The following is an 18442-nucleotide window of genomic DNA, read 5'->3' as shown; positions in this document are numbered from 1 at the left end:
AAATCATTTTACACGTATTTTACAATATATAATGTACAATTGTACATATGAGTATCGAAATATTCTTAAAGAATATACATATAAGCTAAGGAAACGAAAACAGAAGATTCGTTTCTATGCAACACTACGTGAAAATATCTCCTAAAATCATGATAAATTACTATCATGAAATTAAGCCTTTTGCATAATACTGTATACGAAAGAAAATCTTACAAATACACTGCCTAATTAATGACCTAGGTGATTACAGCGTTTGATATCATCCGCATAATAAATTGCAAATTGCCAGTCAGATCACCCTCGCAAACCAGAAACAATGAAACCGGTAATTTATTCAATTCCCCTGACAGTCTTAGAATAGAATTTAATAACAATTAATCGTTCTATTATTAGTACCTTTGGATGTGGAAAGAGATCTAAAGCTAATGACGTCGATTCTGGGAATAGAGCACTACACCTTAATCATGCTGGGAGCAATTACAGTGAGTGATTCGAAGAAATTTCCCTTAAGTTCGACATACTAAAACGAAACGATATTTTTTTCTAGGAATATCCAATGTTACATACACCCTGGCTCTTAATGCAATTGTGCGTGATCATCGTGGAGGTCACTGTATTCTGTGTGAAAGTATTTTTGGATGGACTTCACATAAAACGCGATGAAATTTTATTATCCGTCCTGACCGTACATAATTGGCTTCAAGTGTTTTGTTTGTTCCATAGACAAGCTCGACAGTCTCGTTAAATCTTCAATTCTAAAAAAAATTTGATAGCAGAAAATATTTATGCAATTTGAATTATTAAAATTATTGTAAAACCTTGTACACAATGTTTTGATATAATAAAGGATAACCGTACGACGTATATACTTGAAATTGCAGACTACTTATTGTATTGTACCAATTTCGCGTTTGTTGTTAATATATATATATATAATTTAAAAAAACACGTGGATTGCAGTTTGCTCATAACCTAATGGTTCTATCATGTACGAATAAGTTGATAAAATCCTGTTATAATGTCATTAAAATTAGAAAAAAATGTTATATACGCACGGACAGAGAATAGGAAAGAAAATGGAAAGAATCGGCATGTAAAAAATTTGTCAAAGGTACGAAAAAAATATTAAAAATTTAAACTAGCGTATAATTAAGTATATCTTGCGTTTCTTATTACTATTAATATTGTATTATACAATGTTAGGTAGAAGCACTGTACATGGCACTGATGTGTTTCGCAATATATTGTTTAAGTTGTATCACTTTAGAAGCCGGAGGCCGTTACCCTCACGGGAATCCAGTGACAAAATCGGCCGCATTTAATGCTCTTTTTCGGCGAAATTACAGTAACAAAGTTTAAATATTACCGTAAAACTTATCATTTTATTAAAAATCTTCATCCTTGTTTTATATCTTCGAGGAAAACATGCTTGAATATAAAAGATATGAAATTTATATTTTTTAATTTAAAATTTTAAAACAATTTAAAAAATTTTTTATTTTAATATTTAAAATTTTAAAATTCGAAAATTTGAAAATTTTACATTTGAAATCTAACTCGTCTAAAGAAATTAAAACTTTATTCTCAGATCTGAAGATTATAATATTGGTAACAAATATAATCTCTGGACTGATAACTACTCTAATGATGACCTTTGCTGATAGATATGATATTCCTTACTTATATTTACCATGGTTGGTGGATACCATGAAAGGAATGACTTTATGTGAAGGACCAGCGCTTCTAAACTTAGCCAATGAACTTCTATCTAACATTACTCTTCCTACTGCAATATTTATACTTACGACTTTCTTTTTATACGGTACAAAAATCACACACGTCCGTATATTATAAAGTAACATTACACAAACATTGATTATTCTAATTGTTTAAATTTTATATTAAATTTTAATATAAATGCATTTCAGTTGAGGAACTTTGCATTTGGAATGATGTATTCATAAGGTTTCAACATTGCTGGAAGAATTATCACAACGAAAAACATTCTGCCATGGAAAAAGCTAAAGAAAAATTATTTGCTATACGTAATAAAAAATTCATATGCCAAAATAATGTTAAGAACGAATTAAACATTGGTGTTGAAAGATTGAAATCTGATAAAAAACCTATCGATTTTTGCAATAACATCAATGATCAAGTTTCTGCCGAAACGCGTTTAAGACCGATTAAAAGTACGATTGAAGATAATAATAACTCTATTCGGAATCAACTATTGGATATAACTGGATAATTCATTTTTAAATAATTCTTTCAAATCCAATTCATAGGCAATGTAATTAATTTTAATTCGTATATACATTGATTTACATTTTATAACTATAATTTTTCTCTGCTTCGTTACTTTGATATTTTATAAATTATCTTCATTACATATCTCACAGCAATTTTGTAAAAATTTTTCTGATAATAAAATCAAACATTACTTACCACTGAAGATGACTCGACAGCCATTGAATTCGAAGAATGCACAGTTTCAGCACACTTTCTTGCACCTGAAAGATGAGACCGAAATTTTGTGTGACACCAAACATTGTTAGATGTTATCTAATATGGCGATCGCGAATCGGAAAAAATTTTTGAATATCGATCGATTGAACAAATCAAATATCTTATATCACTTTAATTGTATGGTAGTTATTTCGATTTATAAGTAGCATTTGTTAATTTTAATTTGCATATATGTACATTGATTTAAATTTTATAATCATAATTGTTCAATCTTTCTTACTACTCCAATATAGTATATATTATTTCTATTAAATATCTCACAGTAATTCTGAGAAAATTTATCGAATAATAATATCAGGCTCTTACTTACCTTAACAATTACCTTCAAAACCATTGAATTCGAAGAATGTACAATTTCACCACAGTTTTTTGCACCTGAAAAACGAAACCGAAATCTTATGTGACGATACACATTGTTACATTATCCAAGATGGCGATCGAGAATCGCAAGTAATTTAAATTATTGAATATCGATCTATTGAAAATCAATATTACGTAGTACGTAACTGCCAAACTATAAATCAGTATTCTATAGTAAATTATCACGAATTGCATGTCTCTTAATAATTATTTGATAAATATGCTGAGCCACATTTTATGTATTTATAGAAAATTTAAACATGTAAATGCAAAGATAGAAAATATTTGAATTATAGATTTAAAGGTATAAAATATTTGAAATACATGACTATATATAATATTCATATTATATTCACTAAAATGTGAATTTACATAAATGTATTGTATGTGTGTATTTGAATATGATAAGAGATCATACTAATTAAGATTAAAATCAGATATTTGATTAAAAATATATTCAACAATGTTAAAAGATTGTAGCAAGCAACAGACGGTGTCTTGGCTTCTGTATAAGATATTTCTCAGTATCTATATATTTTTATGCCAATTATTATGTAGCTTGAAATATCATTGCGTAATTATCGTTTTGTGTGCACTTACCAATTTGTATTCAACAAATTCAATAAGTTTCTTTGAAAATTTATGGAACGACATAGCACACCACTCAACAAAACTGCACAAAAAGATGGAAGCTGCGTATTAATTTGAAAAACTTTCATTGCGCAGTCTAGGAATATCGATATATCCAGATCAATTGCAATCTCTTCTATATACTCTACTAATATAATTTTTCTTATTTCTAGAATACAAAATCATGCATTCTTTATTTTCAACATTAAATACTCCACAGTAAATTTTGTTCTTTTCACGATAAAATAAATATGAAAATTAATTGTTAACTTTCTAATTGTGTCACATCTTATTCGATATATCAAATTAGATTTATCTCGATAGTTGTTTAGAATATATTAAAAATAAGAAATGTTATATTAAATAATATAATAATTTAAATATAATAATATAATAAATAAATAATTATAGTAAATAATATAGTTGAAGCGTGTATATATGATCTATATGTTTGGTGAAATCAAAATATTACGTTATCTAAATCAATCGTTCCCGCCTAAAAGACTAAATGGCGGTAAAATAAGTACACATGCGTAGTCGAAAGTTCAGTTCACATTAGTGCAGGATAAATCGTTGTGCTCACGATGTGCTTGACGCTCATACAAGTTGTGCGCGTGCCGGTAATAAACCGTTGTTTGGTATAACGGTCATTCCGTTAAATCTTTGCGTCTCTGTACATAAATTTACTTGTAACTGTTTAAGTAAAGTTCGTGATACTCAGAACGTCGCGTGCAACTCACAAGGAACTTAGTGAAAGCGTGTCCATCGTTAAAAAACCGTCAAACGTCCAGTAATTCGAACGGAATCAAGGTATGTATATTTTCTTTGTGTTCTATGTGCATTAACCATATTTTTCTTTTTTCTTATAAATTGATAAACGTTCGTATGAATAACCACGTTAAAAAACGAGATATTTCGTATACTCGAGAAAATAAGATGCTGTTAAACAGATTTATCGAAGGAAATAGTAACGTAACGCATAGTTTATTTTTATACGTACATTCTTAGTACAATGAGCTCACAGTTGTACTACTTTTGTTGTTTACTGCGGCACAAAATTATAATATGTTAAATCTATGTACAGACATATATGTACGTATAGGTTGTAATGCGACCATGTCCCGCGTTACATATACCTGTAATGTCTGGTCACGTGTTTTCGTATTCAAATAGCTCATATATACGAAAACTGACATTCTATCTAGTTGTATTCGTCTCATCGTGAGTCATGTTCATGCGAACATCGTTTTTGCGAAACATAACCTGCTGATCCACGATGTGAAAGCGTAATTCTTTAAGTTGTGCAATATTGTAGAGGTTATAAATGAGAAAACTTAAAGAACAAGGATATCCTTTATTTATACATAGCTTATTCTTTTATTGCATGTATGATACATTAATTCCAATGTAACAAATAACAAGGATCAGGTAAAAAATATGACAATCAAGAAAATATTATCAGAAAAATGCGTTTCGTTTAAATAAACACTCGGAGAATAGTTTTGCAAGCGTATATATATTCATCTTTTTTTCCTTTTTAAATCATTTTATCATTGAACTAGCAAAACTTAGTCTCCGGGTATGTAGGAGATGCTTTCATTTAAAGCATCCCTATTTTGTTTCTTAAATCTTAATGGACGAATTGCAATTCACAATCCTCTGTATATGATACATTTTGTTGGCATAATTCCTCTTTTGTTTGCTATAACAAGTCGTAGCAAAAGCTAAATTCTTGCAAACACGCATATCGTTGCTTGTATTGGCTCGAACAAGTTTACTGCTATGCTATGCATATTACAAACATGCTTATCTTTCTAATTATAAGGCGATCGAATTATGCTATAGGCATCTATATTACATTACAATTGGTATTGAAATATTTAAGCAAAGATCAACAAATATTGTCTCAGCTTCTACAACACACAAAAATATTCTTACTTCAAATCAACTCTCACATAAATTTAATCATATTAATTGTAACTGTACAAAAAGAAGACCATATTAGAAGTATATTAAAAATATGTCTAAAAAGACAGACTAGAAACAGTAAGGTTTTCCTTTACTCGTACAGTAATTGACTAATCTGACTGCAAATCAAAACTGAGGTAAACGTGTACTCTGTTCTACTTATCAATGAATAATACTTCTTCAGTTCAGACACCTTACTCTCCTCCCACACACATTATCTCATTACTCATGTACCTGCAAATATTTTACTTTATCGTAAAGATCTATATGAAAAGGGGATCTTTGAATTATCTCGATAGGGCAATAAATTTGTGCAAAATTTTAAAGATTTTGAAACTCAAAGATACAAGAGGTATTACTTTAAAGCTTGTACATCCCTCTTGAACATATAGTTCTTCACTCATCCATGTATATTTTCTTTGTCAAAGACTAGAGATTGTTAGATAAATTGTACAAAATGTTGCATTTAGAAGGTTTGCCAAAAATTAGGCTCCTTCTATACCTTGCCACACTTTAGACCGGTCCAAGTTAGTCCCATAAATTTGACAAACACTATGCAACACGCATTACCTGTTGATAAAACAAACTGCCTTCGAGGTGGTCATTTTTGACTCTGATATCATTTCTGAAAAAATACTCTCAAAATTGCCTCAATGTCGTGAACCCTGTTTCCATTACTCCCAAATGTCAAACTTCCACCTATATGCTAAAGCCTTCTTACTTTACAGACTGCGAATAACAACTTGACACAAATTGGTTGCTCCACACAATGAAAATTCCATAGCTCACAAAATAGTTCATGGTATTGAGCTGCCCATCAAGCTGACTCACTTTCTAGTCAGAATAAATCAGAAACTACACAATCAACTCCTGTGACCCACTTCCTATCATGGATGAATGCAATCACCTTTGGTTTGGAACACGCTTAAAGAGGCGACGACATCGAAACGCTATATTGTAACTTTTGGAAACGACCTTAGACCTCGAAGGCTTCCCACTGCTACGCTATCATAGCAGCAATAGGGCTGAAACGCATTATTTTGCTGAGCAAGATCCATGCAACCGAGGCAAGGGCGCAAAGTGTAACGCCACCCCATCCAAAGTCCATGCTCCAGGAGCTGGTGAATCGTCTGGCCTTGAGAACATTACGGGGAACCGGTCCACCAATTACACCATCCTCAGGGCCGTCGGGTATTCGAGTTCCCCGATCCTGAGCTCTCTTGAAGTGAATTATCGTCAGGGTGAACAACGCGAACGTGGCTAAAACAATTGTTTCATATTAAAAGGAAACTTCTTAATTTAAAGCAGATGATTATCATTAACATGAAATATTTGAATAATTTTAGGAAATTTTGAATAAGTTAAAAATAAGATAGATATTTATCTTTATATGGACGATGAAATTCTGTAGGAAGCAGTTTTGAATTTTTTTAAAAAGAAATTCTAGTTACAAAAGACTTAATGAAGCAAAGGGGTACAAAGAAAAATAGATTCTGGAGTGTTTGGAAACGTCTTATCGGAGGTGAGAGGTATTTGCCTTTTATCGTACTCAACGGCGACCACTAATACCAAGAGGGAAGCTCCTTCGTTGAATAAGAAAATATCTTAATTATTCATGAAAAGTTATTGAACTCCCGATAAAAATGAGTTGATTGCGTGACACAATCGAATACATGATTCAACGAGGAAATGTAAATTGAATTGCTTGTGATTATCGGTTTGTAATTTCATTCCTCACACCTATTACTTTCCAAAAGCAATTTTTCGTGTTTACCATCGACGAATAAAGAGCTTGAGAACTTTTTAACAATGTATTCCTCTCTTAAAACAGCTTACTTTGCGGTCGACTTCCCAAGTATGCAGAAATCCTTTTGCGGTTACCAGGTTTCCCGCAACCACGATGCTCCACATCGATCAAATTTATTCGACTAATGGCGATTAACACTTTAATGTCGCTTTAAAAGCTTTCTCGGCAACAAACTCACCTGCTAAAAGATACATCACACCGGTAACGAGGACGGCCGATATTTGATGTCTGCAGAGTCCAAAAAATCCAATGAGAACTGCTGTGCCCAAGATAATCAGACAGACTAGAGAACAGGAGATACTCAAGTTCTGCATCCCTATGAATGAACATGAATTTTTAACGTTTAGAAAAATATTAAAATTATTCTATGAATCGTGTTAAATATAAAGTCCATAGAATCTTCGATGCACTTTACTAGTATCATCAAAAATATTCGTCAGTTATTAGAATTTTTGAGGAGTAAATAATTCAAAAGGAAGAAATTCTCTCTCTTCTGGATGAAATCTATTGAAAAATTGCAACATCTCGACGACAAGTAATCTCGACCCAAATGTCGCAGCTATTCTTTCTTCTCTGCAAAACATTGGAAGCTACACTGTATCGATTTAATTTTCAGTCGCCGTAAATAGAAATCAATTTAACGAGGGTGATCACGTCACAATAATCGTGGAGGTAAAGGAGAGAGAATAAAAGTGAAACAACTATACTCACGATTCTGCCAGGCAGCGCGGATCTCCTCGTGTACTTCGTCAGGCGTCAAGTAGTTAATGCACCTCCCTTGCGGAAAACCTACCTGACCCAGTAGTCGTATTTCCTCCTCTGAAACACGAGAAGTGAAAAAAAGAAATGACGTCATTTTCACGCTGTTCCTTGCGCGACGTGGAACAAAATTGTGAACGGGGTGGATTCCACTGGTTTCCACTTCTATCCTTACTCTACTTGGCTCGATTTTTAATTAAACGATCTTTAAAAGCTTTCTTCCGTGTGGTGAAATTTTGATGAAAAAGCTTGGAAACATTAAATCCCGTATTTAGTCTAAAGAGTATGAAATTGGAGAAAATGTCACTGAATTTTTGTAGCTCTACGTTTATTATACATTTTTGTGTATGCGAAAACTTAATTATTTAATTTGAAAGAACCTTTATTAATTTTTTATGTATGCCCTAAGATTTAATTGGAAACTCGCTGATTTCATGAGTCGACGGTAACAAAATAACTTGTAATAAACTGCAATCGATCAGTTGGAAAAAGAAAATGAAAATACAGAGTTGGTGTTGTAATTAGGTGCACGCACTGGCCTTAATTCAAATAGAAACAATAAAATTTTGTATTCCCGTGTGGAGAGAGCCGGTTTACACAGATTTACGTGTGATCAGTTAACTCGATACTGGAAATGAGTAGTCGAATTAAGTCTCGGGGTCAGGAGCGCCGAATAGTTGGAGCGTGAGATTCGATATCAGATGCCGAATACTATCGGCTCGTTGGAGAGGATGAACCTGAACGTGGATTTCCGTGAAATGTCAGGAAGACGGGGGGTATAGAAGGTCGTGGAAACTTGGAGAATTGAGCAATAATAAATCCTGAAGCAGAAATAGATCGATCCAAGTTCAGCGGGTCTAGGTTGGCTGTCCTCGTGCCTTCTCTTTCATTTGATAAACTAGCAAAAGAGTTCCAACATAAATTTGATAACGAAGATTTAACATGTGATAAGATAGATAACAGATGAAATATCATTAATGAATTTCAGTATATGCATTCTTTTAACAAAAACATTTCAAGGATGTACTATTGGATTTCAAAGATTACTATATTTACCAAATAATTTCTAGAAGTATGAAATAATTTCAGGATGTGCAGGTCGAGAATATTAGATTGATTTTCATAAAGACCCAGTACATAAAGCAGAACCAGTGCGTCGCCTGATTTAAACAGCAACGTTCCGTGCTTAGCGTGACCAGAAACCATCAGAGGAAGTTCTCCAGGAGAAAGAAAAAGAAATCTGAAGGAACAAATTACATAGGCACACATTTCCGAAGGTCAAGTTCATTTAATAATAAAAAGCCATCTCATTAATCGTAAAAGACTTACTAATTTTTTTTTTATGAAATTAATATTTTTCAAAATAATCTTTTCTTTTCTCCTTTTAATGTTACCACTTTCTCACATACAAAAGCTTGTAGCACAAAGAACCGACGATCCATGAATTCAAATACTTCATACCGCAAAGCTGCTTCAACTTGGAGTAGACGATCGAAATAGTAATCGCAGCCTTTCCAATTTTCCCTTGTCCCCGATGTGGCGAGAAAATTAAATGTTCAAATCATACAATCAACAATGAAGGTCTGTCCACGCGGGCAAAAAGAAACACGGCCGTCAGAAACAGAGAAACGTTGAAATTTCAATTCTGATGTTGGACTTTCTTCTCAATTAAACCTTTTCGACGGCAACAAAAACCTGACGAGTCGATGAAACATTGAGAAACAAGGAGAACCGATTTCGTTATGCTGCGTTGCAATTTTCGGTATTGTGATGAATCGTCGTGGGAAGAAAAGAGTGTATGGAATTTTTTGTTTAATGAGATTGCTCGCTAAAACATAAAATAATTGCATCGCTCGTTATGGAATGCAGACGTAGAAATTAATAATAAAATTATTGATTTCACGAACTGTACCGATAAGCGAAAGACCAATTATCTCTTTTGTTATCGAAGACAAGCAACTATGCATGTCAGAGAATGGTAGAACGATTTTTCATAAATTGAGCCAAGTGCATATGTGGTTCTTTTTATAAGCTTTTTTCTGGCAACATTATACACTTTCTCGTGATAAGATTATATCGTAAAGATAGGCAGACGGATCTTATCATATTTTACGATAACTGTCTCGCGATTATAGCTATACTTTCCAAGCTAAATGAAAGCAAAACAAGTCGATACTAGCGGCTATCGATTTGAATGTTTATCGTGAGTAATTGTGCTTAGTGATAATGTATCGCGCATTTTGCAAGTATTCCATGTATAATATTTTCTGCGCTTCGTAGAATATTTCCTTGATTATTTCTTTTATGAAATAGAATTTTGTTTAATCAAAGGACACAGAAATCCGGTTTAATTTGAGTTATAACCCGTGTTGGAGCTTCCATGATATCTTGTTTGATTCGTTGTCTGCGTCACACCCTTTCGTACTTTGCCACAATTGACTTTTTCCAGAACAGTTCCGTCCGTCCTCCCCTAGAAAACGACCCAATTTCTGTCTCTGGATCTAATATTTTCCTTTGGATTTTATCAAACTACTACTGTACTTTCCTGCTTTTTGTAGAATTCGAGAGAATAAGGGCATATATACTACAGGTGGCCAGGAAAAATACTAACAGCTTGAAAAAATCTAACCGTCGTATATTCACTCCTGGCTTGGTATCTTATTTTTGTAATATCGACGTTTCTGTGCTACAGTTTTTTTAGTACCGTAACTCTCTTTTTGTATTCTTGCGTTGTTTTTTTTTCTCGCTGGCTTTCCTTTTTAACATGTTCGTGCTACTTTCTATTTACTGCTATAATTTACTTTTCTAATGCTCTCGCGTTATTTCCTACACGAAATTCCTTTTCAATGTCTTTGTATTGTCTTTCCACTGTTGAAATTTTTTCCTTGGAGAGTTCAGTCGTTAAAGTTTGTCCAGTCTCTTCTTTCTGATAAAAGACTTTTTATAAAGTGGTAGTTGATAGCAAGAAGTACGTTTGAATACTTTTGCAGCCGCATAAAGTTAATCTTCCTTGAAAAAGTTTCACAAAAGTTTTCGTAAACTGTAAATCTGATTGCCGACGAATGTTCGCAAATAATTTTTAGTAATATACATGAGAATATGCAATAATATATTTCTTATTTATTTTATATTTTTACCCTATATACATATGATGCATACCAATCGTTGTAGATACTATACCTTAATTAGGAAATATTTAATAAATTAATTTCTGTTTGTTAGGATTTCTGGAATTTCTGTTTGTCGGACACATGCTGCAATGAGAATTCTGAATCTCAGTTAGGACTGCATGATGTATATACGTATTAGTGTTATGTTAATCTCCATCGAAAAAGAATGTTGCACATATAGCTCTTGGATGTTAATATCAATCAGTGTCATTACTGAAATTCTTTAATCTGAAATCTCGTTATATCATGGAAGCTACTGGTAGCATACGGTATCACCATTGTAATGGTTCCTCTGATAAAAGAACAACAAATACGTTCACTCTAACACATATACATTTTTATCTAAATTACAGTAAATCGAACCACTTTGCATTGAAAAGATAGCTATTTTCAGAACTAGAACTTTTTCAGGTATTTTCAAAATTATCTATGCTTGTTATTTTACATTTGCGGTATCCACTATTCTGTTCTCTTATTATGGGACGAATTAAAAGTGAGCAAGAGGCATCGATCCGTCACATTCCTTAATTATTTTATTACCACATCGATCTATTATTTTTCGTTTCTTTTGGATGAGAGGTTTAGCATAGTGAAAGTGATTGGCATAAACTTTAGCGAAGGAACGTTCAAGATGTTCATGGTCACAGTATTCCTAGTCAGACAACACGCTGTTTCAGATCATAATCGACTGGTCGATACCTTGGTCAGAGTCAAGGTAGCATCCACCTATAGAACGTCGTTCATACAGAACCGCATCATCGGAGATATGTCGGGACGATTACACATGTATGTGAAAAGGTGTGTGTACATCATTGTATCATTGAAAATTCACGGTCGATCTCAGAACGTTCGAAACAAAGCTGTTTTAAAGAACTATGTATCTGAATTTTGATCTACGGAAACTTAGAGATATTTTTAAAAACATAGTAATATAATTGTTTTATCGGTGACGAATTTTTCGAACGAGATTCGTGAATGAAAAAACTTATTCAGAAGCTAAGAGTAAATTAAAAAATCCAATAATAGGCGTAGTCTAAAATATCCGTGGAATTTTTTTATGATGTCAAACTATTTTCTGCGTTGTAAGAAAATACCTGTTAATCAGGAATGAACTCTACTTTACTTTGAATTTTATTTATTAAATCACTGTGTCATGAAAGTCGATCTAATACAATTATTTTCTTTAATGATGTATGTCTGTTCGTTAAACGTTTCAAAATTCTCACTAGACTGTGATGATAAAATAAAACTTGAGTTTTCTCTCAGGAAAAATCTATAGTCGAGGAATAATCAAAATCCAACAAATCAGCCGGTACTCACCAGTGAGGGAGACGCACATGATCCAAATACCGCCGTACATTGGCACGAGGAAGGTAGCTCGTCTGCTAGGATGATGATTTCTGTGACCGGGAGTTTGCTCTAGCATCGCCACCTGTCCATCCAAGTACCATTTAAGTGTAACATTCGCGTGGGTCAAAGCCTCCTTGTCCCAGCCAACTTCCTCCCAGTGATCCGACATTATGGCACCACACAATAATCCGGTCGCTGGAACAGATACGAAACACATCTCTCTATATTCAACGTTGTATATCGACGTTCCTCTGCACAAGAATGCCCTCGTTACTTTAAATCTCCTCGATTCTATGATCAACCTCTCGACAATGTGCATATTGATAGAAGGAAAACTAACGAACTTTAACAGTAGCTATCATTTCCAATGTTTTCGCGAATTCTCAAAATCCTCTTAGAAGGTTTCAACGCTTGTAAAACCTTTGTGATCTCAAAGATACTCGCAAGTAATATGTTATAAATTCTTTCAGATACTAACTTTGTAATGGAACATCTGAGTGAAGATTTTTTATACAGGTTGATATCTCAAGCGTGCGACTATGGTACTGAATGATATTACTTCAACTATAAAGAATAAACTTGATTGGTGATGATTGTTTCGTAACAAAAACACAGTCAGTGTATAAGATAGCCAATTACCACAGTATGATAGTTTCTGCGTGTCATTTGACCTTCCGAAGAAGCTAACTGCAATGCTGGTAAAACGCCGGAATAATTTTCCTATTGGATGCGGCTTAGGTTGTAGCTATAATAGATACGTATTCTGACGAATATATCAAAGCAGTGAAATATATTTATAGATTCGTACGAGTGTATGCATTTTGGTCTTTAAACGTCTCATTTGTCGGAACAGCAATTTGTCAGAAGATGCATCCACTGTAATCGTAGACCATCAAGCGGTAATAACTACAATATTGTTGCAACAGTTTCTGTCATAAAAAGTGAATCTCCTCTACTTAAGAAGATACAAGAAGATTCTACGACGTTCGTCGGAATTGACGACAGTAAGTTTCGCGTTTAACGAGGAGCCTTGAGAAGAGCGTCGTTTTCGCGCCATGGCTAAACTGCATGCTATAGGATATTTCATTGCATAAGAAAACTGACGTGAGCAAGAGCCCTCGAGCATACTAGAGCATAGGAGCACTTCTCTGGAGTGACCATTCCTCTCCGCTGAAAAAAAAATGCACGATACAATGAATTCAACCGGTGGTTGTTGACTCTTCTATTAAGGAAGCTTTTAGGCGAACAAGAAGGAACATTAACAAAGTATACGAACGCGCGAGAGATGATTAAATAGGCCTGGATGAAGTGTTTATGGAAGCAAGTCACATGGTACGACGATGATCTAGTACAATATACGATATGCGTAAAACAGTCTACATATTCATATATATACATATTTTTGTTAGATTACACTGTTTGGTGCGTCTTAATGTTACGATTATACGGAAACATGCGACGAAAATTGCTAAGAATAGATGTTATCTGCGTAAACTACAAATGTGATCAAACACGATGACGCTGCAAAGTACGACGTTTCGCTTCGGATCGGGAACGATAGAGCATCATTATCCACGTGCTTTTCCACTTAACATCCGCCCTCTTAATATACACTTCAAATATCGAATTAATCGATGCACCATTGAAAACGTACACCGGTATCAATTAACGCGATGAAACGAGGATGGATCTACATATTCATTGAAACTCCTCTATCAGTCACAGTATATTTTTACACGTCTTCGTTTACCACACAGACTAAGGACACGACAAAAACATGTTCTCGATTATCGTAGCGTTTAAATCGTGCCTCGTAATGGCCCACAGACACGCTTCTCCGGATCAGCTGATGGTTAACAAATAGGTCTGCACAACACGTTCTACATCGTGCAACGTGCGTCTAGGAAACCAACCGCGGAAGCGAGCCAACTTATTAGATTATTCATTACGTAAGATGGATTTTGTCAATTGAGCCGGTTTAGGGGAACCATTCGAACGGCCTAAACAAAAACACGTCGAGCGAAGGAAAGGGGAGTCGAGCGCGAAGAATCGTATCAATTACCTGCGAAAGTGAGAGCCAACGTTGCGACGAGGAAAATAAGACGTGGAGCTGGGGCCCTGGGTACACGGGTAGGCTCCATCCATGCAGGTGGTGCCCAGGGCGACCGCTGGCAGCCCACTGAAAGCCGCACAACCGTACCGACAGTTGCCAGTTACGCACTGACCAATCGACACCCCCGGAGCTCGTGGTGTTTTCGGTGACTCCACCGCTATGAGAGGGCAAACGATCAGCACGCCCTCTCCGTTCTGCGTCGAAGCGCACGAAAATCGACCGACGTACCACCCAACCAACCACCCCACCCGGATGCTGCGGACAACCCACTCTGGTGATTCTCTCCCTTGTTCCTCTCCCTTCTTCTCTTGTTTCCTTCCATTATTCTATTCTTCTTCTTCTTCTTCTTCTTCTTCTTCTTCTTCTTCTTCTTCCCCTTTGCTCGTTCTTTGCTTCGATGCACTCTTTTCTGAATTATTGTTCTGCTTCTAGGTATGTACTACTCTTGGCAAAGTTTGTTAAAGACGATGATGGTTCACCGCATTGTCGTTTTTTACTACTATTTCTTTGAACTGTGAAGAACTCTTTCTTTTAAGTGTGATGCTTGAAACAGCCTTTCTAAGATAACTCTCTTGAGAAAGGATGCCTTCATAGTAAGATTGTAATTGTTAAAGGTTTAATGATGCGCTTGATATCGGATGTCTTCTTGGGAGTTTTAATGTCAAATTAAGCTTCTTGCGAAGCTGGATATAATTGGGATACCTAACTTTCTTCTAGAATTATGTAATGTAGAAACTTCAGTAATATCTATTACTAAGCACGGATCATGCAAACTTTGAACTAGGAACAAAAATTGCATGACCGCAGGTTGTGGAGCTAGTAGGTCGCAAGAAGTCATTAGCATCGACGTTGCATCATTTCACGGGATTCTGTTATAAAGGTGGATCTTTGCTCGTTAGCAGGTTGTTTGCAAGAGAATTAGGAAACTGCGATTGTCGCTTAACGAGCTGCTTACCTACCATTGTTCTAACGTTAGTAGTACAGTATTCGATATTTAAATGCCTTACTCTTATCTGAAACATGTTCGAGTTGCTCACGCGCCACTCATCTTCAACTTGCTTGCTGTCAAGTCGAATTCGTGCGACGTTCTACGAGATTCACTTATTTATTTAGTCAATGTTAATATTAACTAGGAATATATTGCTGTGGCGATAGATATCATTTGCGTAGAAAACGCGACACGTATCGCGCGTAGGTGGAATATTCTGAACACGTTTTAATTGCATTACTGATATCGGTCCATTCTCGTGGGCGGATAATCGAAGAATATTCTTTTATCAAAGTCTTGATCATCGATGTGGATCGAATGTTGGAGAAATCACATTTTATAAGAACGCATTTTTCTGTATTAAGTTCCTCTAAACAGAGAGTAAATTTTATGCAAATTCATATTTTTAAAAGATCCAAACGCAAATTTGCATTTAATCCTCTAAATATTTAATCTGGAAGTTTTATTTTTTGCATATTTAAATTTTTCATAAATGCATAAAAATCGTAATCCACTTTGAAAACAGCAACGGAAAAAGATCAACAATTTATCAGATATAATCATATTACGCGATAACCATAACTAAATAAGTAACAATGCATCTGACGTTACAGATGGCCGACGTCGCCGAAAACGCAGCCTTCACTGACCCAGCGACCGCGATCTCCCATGGCAAACGGCATCTCTTAGTCCGGGACTACACCATGGCTGTAACCGCATTGGCACAAGCATGTCAACTGCTCGTCGAAAAACACGGAGACACCGCGGACGAACTTGGCGAGCCTTATTTGCTTTACGGTCGGGCTCTTCTTGGTTTAGCGAGAGAAGAGGCTGGAGTGTTGGGTGGCGGAGTACCGGGCACAGAAGAAACTGAAGAAGACGATGAAGAGGACGAGGAGGAGGCTGAAGACGAGAAATTGAGCAACGTTGACGAGAAGGAAGAAGAGGAGACTGAAGAGCACACGGACAATGGAGCAGTCAACGAAGCAAAAGAGAAAACCGCCACCGAAAACAAAACTGAAGAGTCGGAAGCTGAGCAGGAACTCAAGAAACCGGAAGTTGAGAAAAAAGAAGAGGAGGTAGAAACGAGCAGTGAAAAGAACGAAACAGAAAAATCAGACTCTGATAAGATTGAAGATAATAAAACGGCGAAACAAACGGTCGAAAAGCCAAAAGAAGATGAGAAACCTGTGGCTGACTCCAGTAAAGATACAAGTAACGCTAATGGACCTTCTTGTTCAACTGAACAGAATGGGGTTGTCAAGGAAAATGGAGAAAATGATGATGAGGACATAGAAAAGGAAGACGAAGAGGATGAAGTCAACAATCTACAGGTATGAAGATTGTTTAATTTAATTTTCTTCTTTCATTGTTCATATATGATTATATTAAATTATTGCATTGCAACACATCTTGTAAAGAAACTTACCTTCCTTTGTTGTTTATTATTGCTCATTGCGTAATTTCAAAAGAAATTTAAGCAATCGTGTTAGATCCTCGTTTAGAAATGTCTTCTATCTTATAAAACCTCTAATGAACAACAAATATTTGCCCTTAAATTAAAGGTTGCCTGGGAAGTGTTAGAACTAGCGAAACTGGTGCTATTAAAGCGTGGTCAATCCGGTTGGAAGTTACTGGCCGATGCTTATCGACTCTTAGGAGAAGTGGCCATGGAAGGAGGGAACTTTCAGGGTGCTTTGAACGATCTCCATCGATGTCTGGAACTTCTGCAACAGATTGAGCCGCGAGAGCCAAGGGCGATAGCCGAAATCCATTATCAACTTGCATTAGCTCACTCCTTAGGCAACGAATTTGACGCCAGTATCGAAGAATTTAACAAAGCTACGGAATTGCTAGATTCACGTATCAAAGATTTAGAAGAAATGAAAGAACCTCCCAAAACGGACGATTCCTTCTATACGGTAGAAGGGGAGATTCAAGAACTGAAAGAGTTGCTCCCAGAGATCCAAGAGAAAATCTCAGATATGAAAGACTTTAAACAGGAAGCTTGCAAACTCGTCATAGAAGGTATCAAAAACAAAGTAGCTGGTGGCTGTTCGAATGGTGCCGGACCAAGTGGTAGCAACGACTCTGCACCTAAAGTTCAAAAACCTGCTAGTGATATATCTCATTTGGTGCGTAAGAAACGGAAAGCCGAAGAGTCAGAGACAGAGGTTATATCGCCATACAAAAAGCCGACGCCGGAAAAAGCTGTTTGAATGAGTTTGGTGCATCTGAAATGTTCTTGGTACCTTGTTGATTCGTTTAGCGGGCTGAAAATTTGAGGGAAAAATTTTTATCGAAGATAGAATTTTTAGCGTTGGACCAAAATAAGACAAAAATTGGCCATCCCACTGGAAAGACTTTGTATACCAGAAAAGATGTTTTAATAGGAATGGATAGAATATACTAATTTGATTCTATCTCTTTTGTTCGATGATTACAATTCATGTATTGTTTGAAAATTTATGTATCTTATTTCTTTCTTTTTCTCGCTATTTCTGTAATTCATGTATTTATTCTGTACCTAATAAGGAATTTGCATCAAATAAGTTGATTATTACATCCAAATTATAATAATTTTTTACCTCTTATTTTCTAGGACATATTAAAACATTAAAACATAAGGCTGTTTATGTATAAGTCAAACTAATAAACGTTAAATGCTGATTTTTTCTAAATGTGTTATAGCTATGGAATGATTATACATCACATTTTAAATAAAACCTAGACTATATTTTTCCAATTATAATATAATACAAATATTT

General features: G+C 35.1%; 2 protein-coding genes across 8 annotated transcripts; one reads left to right on the top strand and one right to left on the bottom strand.

Moving 5' to 3' along the window:
* Positions 1-4105: 4105 nt before the first annotated feature.
* Nasp (Nuclear autoantigenic sperm protein) lies at positions 4106-18349 on the top strand. 4 transcript variants are annotated; one of them, XM_069127735.1, is made up of 3 exons: positions 4106-4329; positions 16289-17008; positions 17240-18349. In XM_069127735.1, exons 2-3 carry the CDS (start codon positions 16289-16291, stop codon positions 17891-17893), a joined length of 1374 nt encoding a protein of 457 aa, XP_068983836.1. In that variant the 5' UTR covers positions 4106-4329; the 3' UTR covers positions 17894-18349. The 4 variants fall into 4 exon arrangements, with proteins under 4 accessions (XP_068983836.1, XP_068983838.1, XP_068983837.1 ...); XM_069127737.1 differs by lacking the exon at positions 4106-4329 and adding an exon at positions 4790-4947; XM_069127736.1 differs by lacking the exon at positions 4106-4329 and adding an exon at positions 9175-9330.
* LOC138187205 (uncharacterized) lies at positions 4781-14905 on the bottom strand. 4 transcript variants are annotated; one of them, XM_069127739.1, is made up of 5 exons: positions 14636-14905; positions 12544-12768; positions 8006-8113; positions 7473-7610; positions 4781-6747 (listed from the first exon to the last, which is right to left on the bottom strand). In XM_069127739.1, the coding sequence occupies exons 1-5, from the start codon at positions 14712-14714 to the stop codon at positions 6488-6490; spliced, it is 810 nt and encodes a 269-aa protein (XP_068983840.1). In that variant the 5' UTR covers positions 14715-14905; the 3' UTR covers positions 4781-6487. The 4 variants fall into 4 exon arrangements, with proteins under 4 accessions (XP_068983840.1, XP_068983843.1, XP_068983841.1 ...); XM_069127742.1 differs by lacking the exon at positions 14636-14905 and adding an exon at positions 13213-13734; XM_069127740.1 differs by lacking the exon at positions 14636-14905 and adding an exon at positions 13052-13177.
* Positions 18350-18442: the final 93 nt, after the last annotated feature.

Source organism: Bombus flavifrons, chromosome 14, assembly GCF_040668555.2.
Source record: "Bombus flavifrons isolate JBK064 chromosome 14, iyBomFlav1_principal, whole genome shotgun sequence".
Classification (NCBI taxonomy): domain Eukaryota; kingdom Metazoa; phylum Arthropoda; class Insecta; order Hymenoptera; family Apidae; genus Bombus; species Bombus flavifrons.
Note: the sequence above shows the minus strand (reverse complement) of the source record. Positions and strands in the feature narration are given on the sequence as shown.

Excerpts from the sequence above, each read along its gene's own strand:
- Nasp (XM_069127734.1), top strand. Across the intron at positions 17,009-17,239 it reads ATGAAGTCAACAATCTACAG|GTTGCCTGGGAAGTGTTAGA; the intron begins GTATGAAGATTG and ends CTTAAATTAAAG.
- LOC138187205 (XM_069127739.1), bottom strand. The coding sequence starts at position 14,714 with ATGGAGCCTACCCGTGTACCCAGGGCCCCAGCTCCACGTCTTATTTTC. Across the intron at positions 8,114-12,543 it reads CATGTGCGTCTCCCTCACTG|AGGAGGAAATACGACTACTG; the intron begins GTGAGTACCGGC and ends CTCGTGTTTCAG. Across the intron at positions 6,748-7,472 it reads TGTGATGTATCTTTTAGCAG|CCACGTTCGCGTTGTTCACC; the intron begins GTGAGTTTGTTG and ends CAATTGTTTTAG.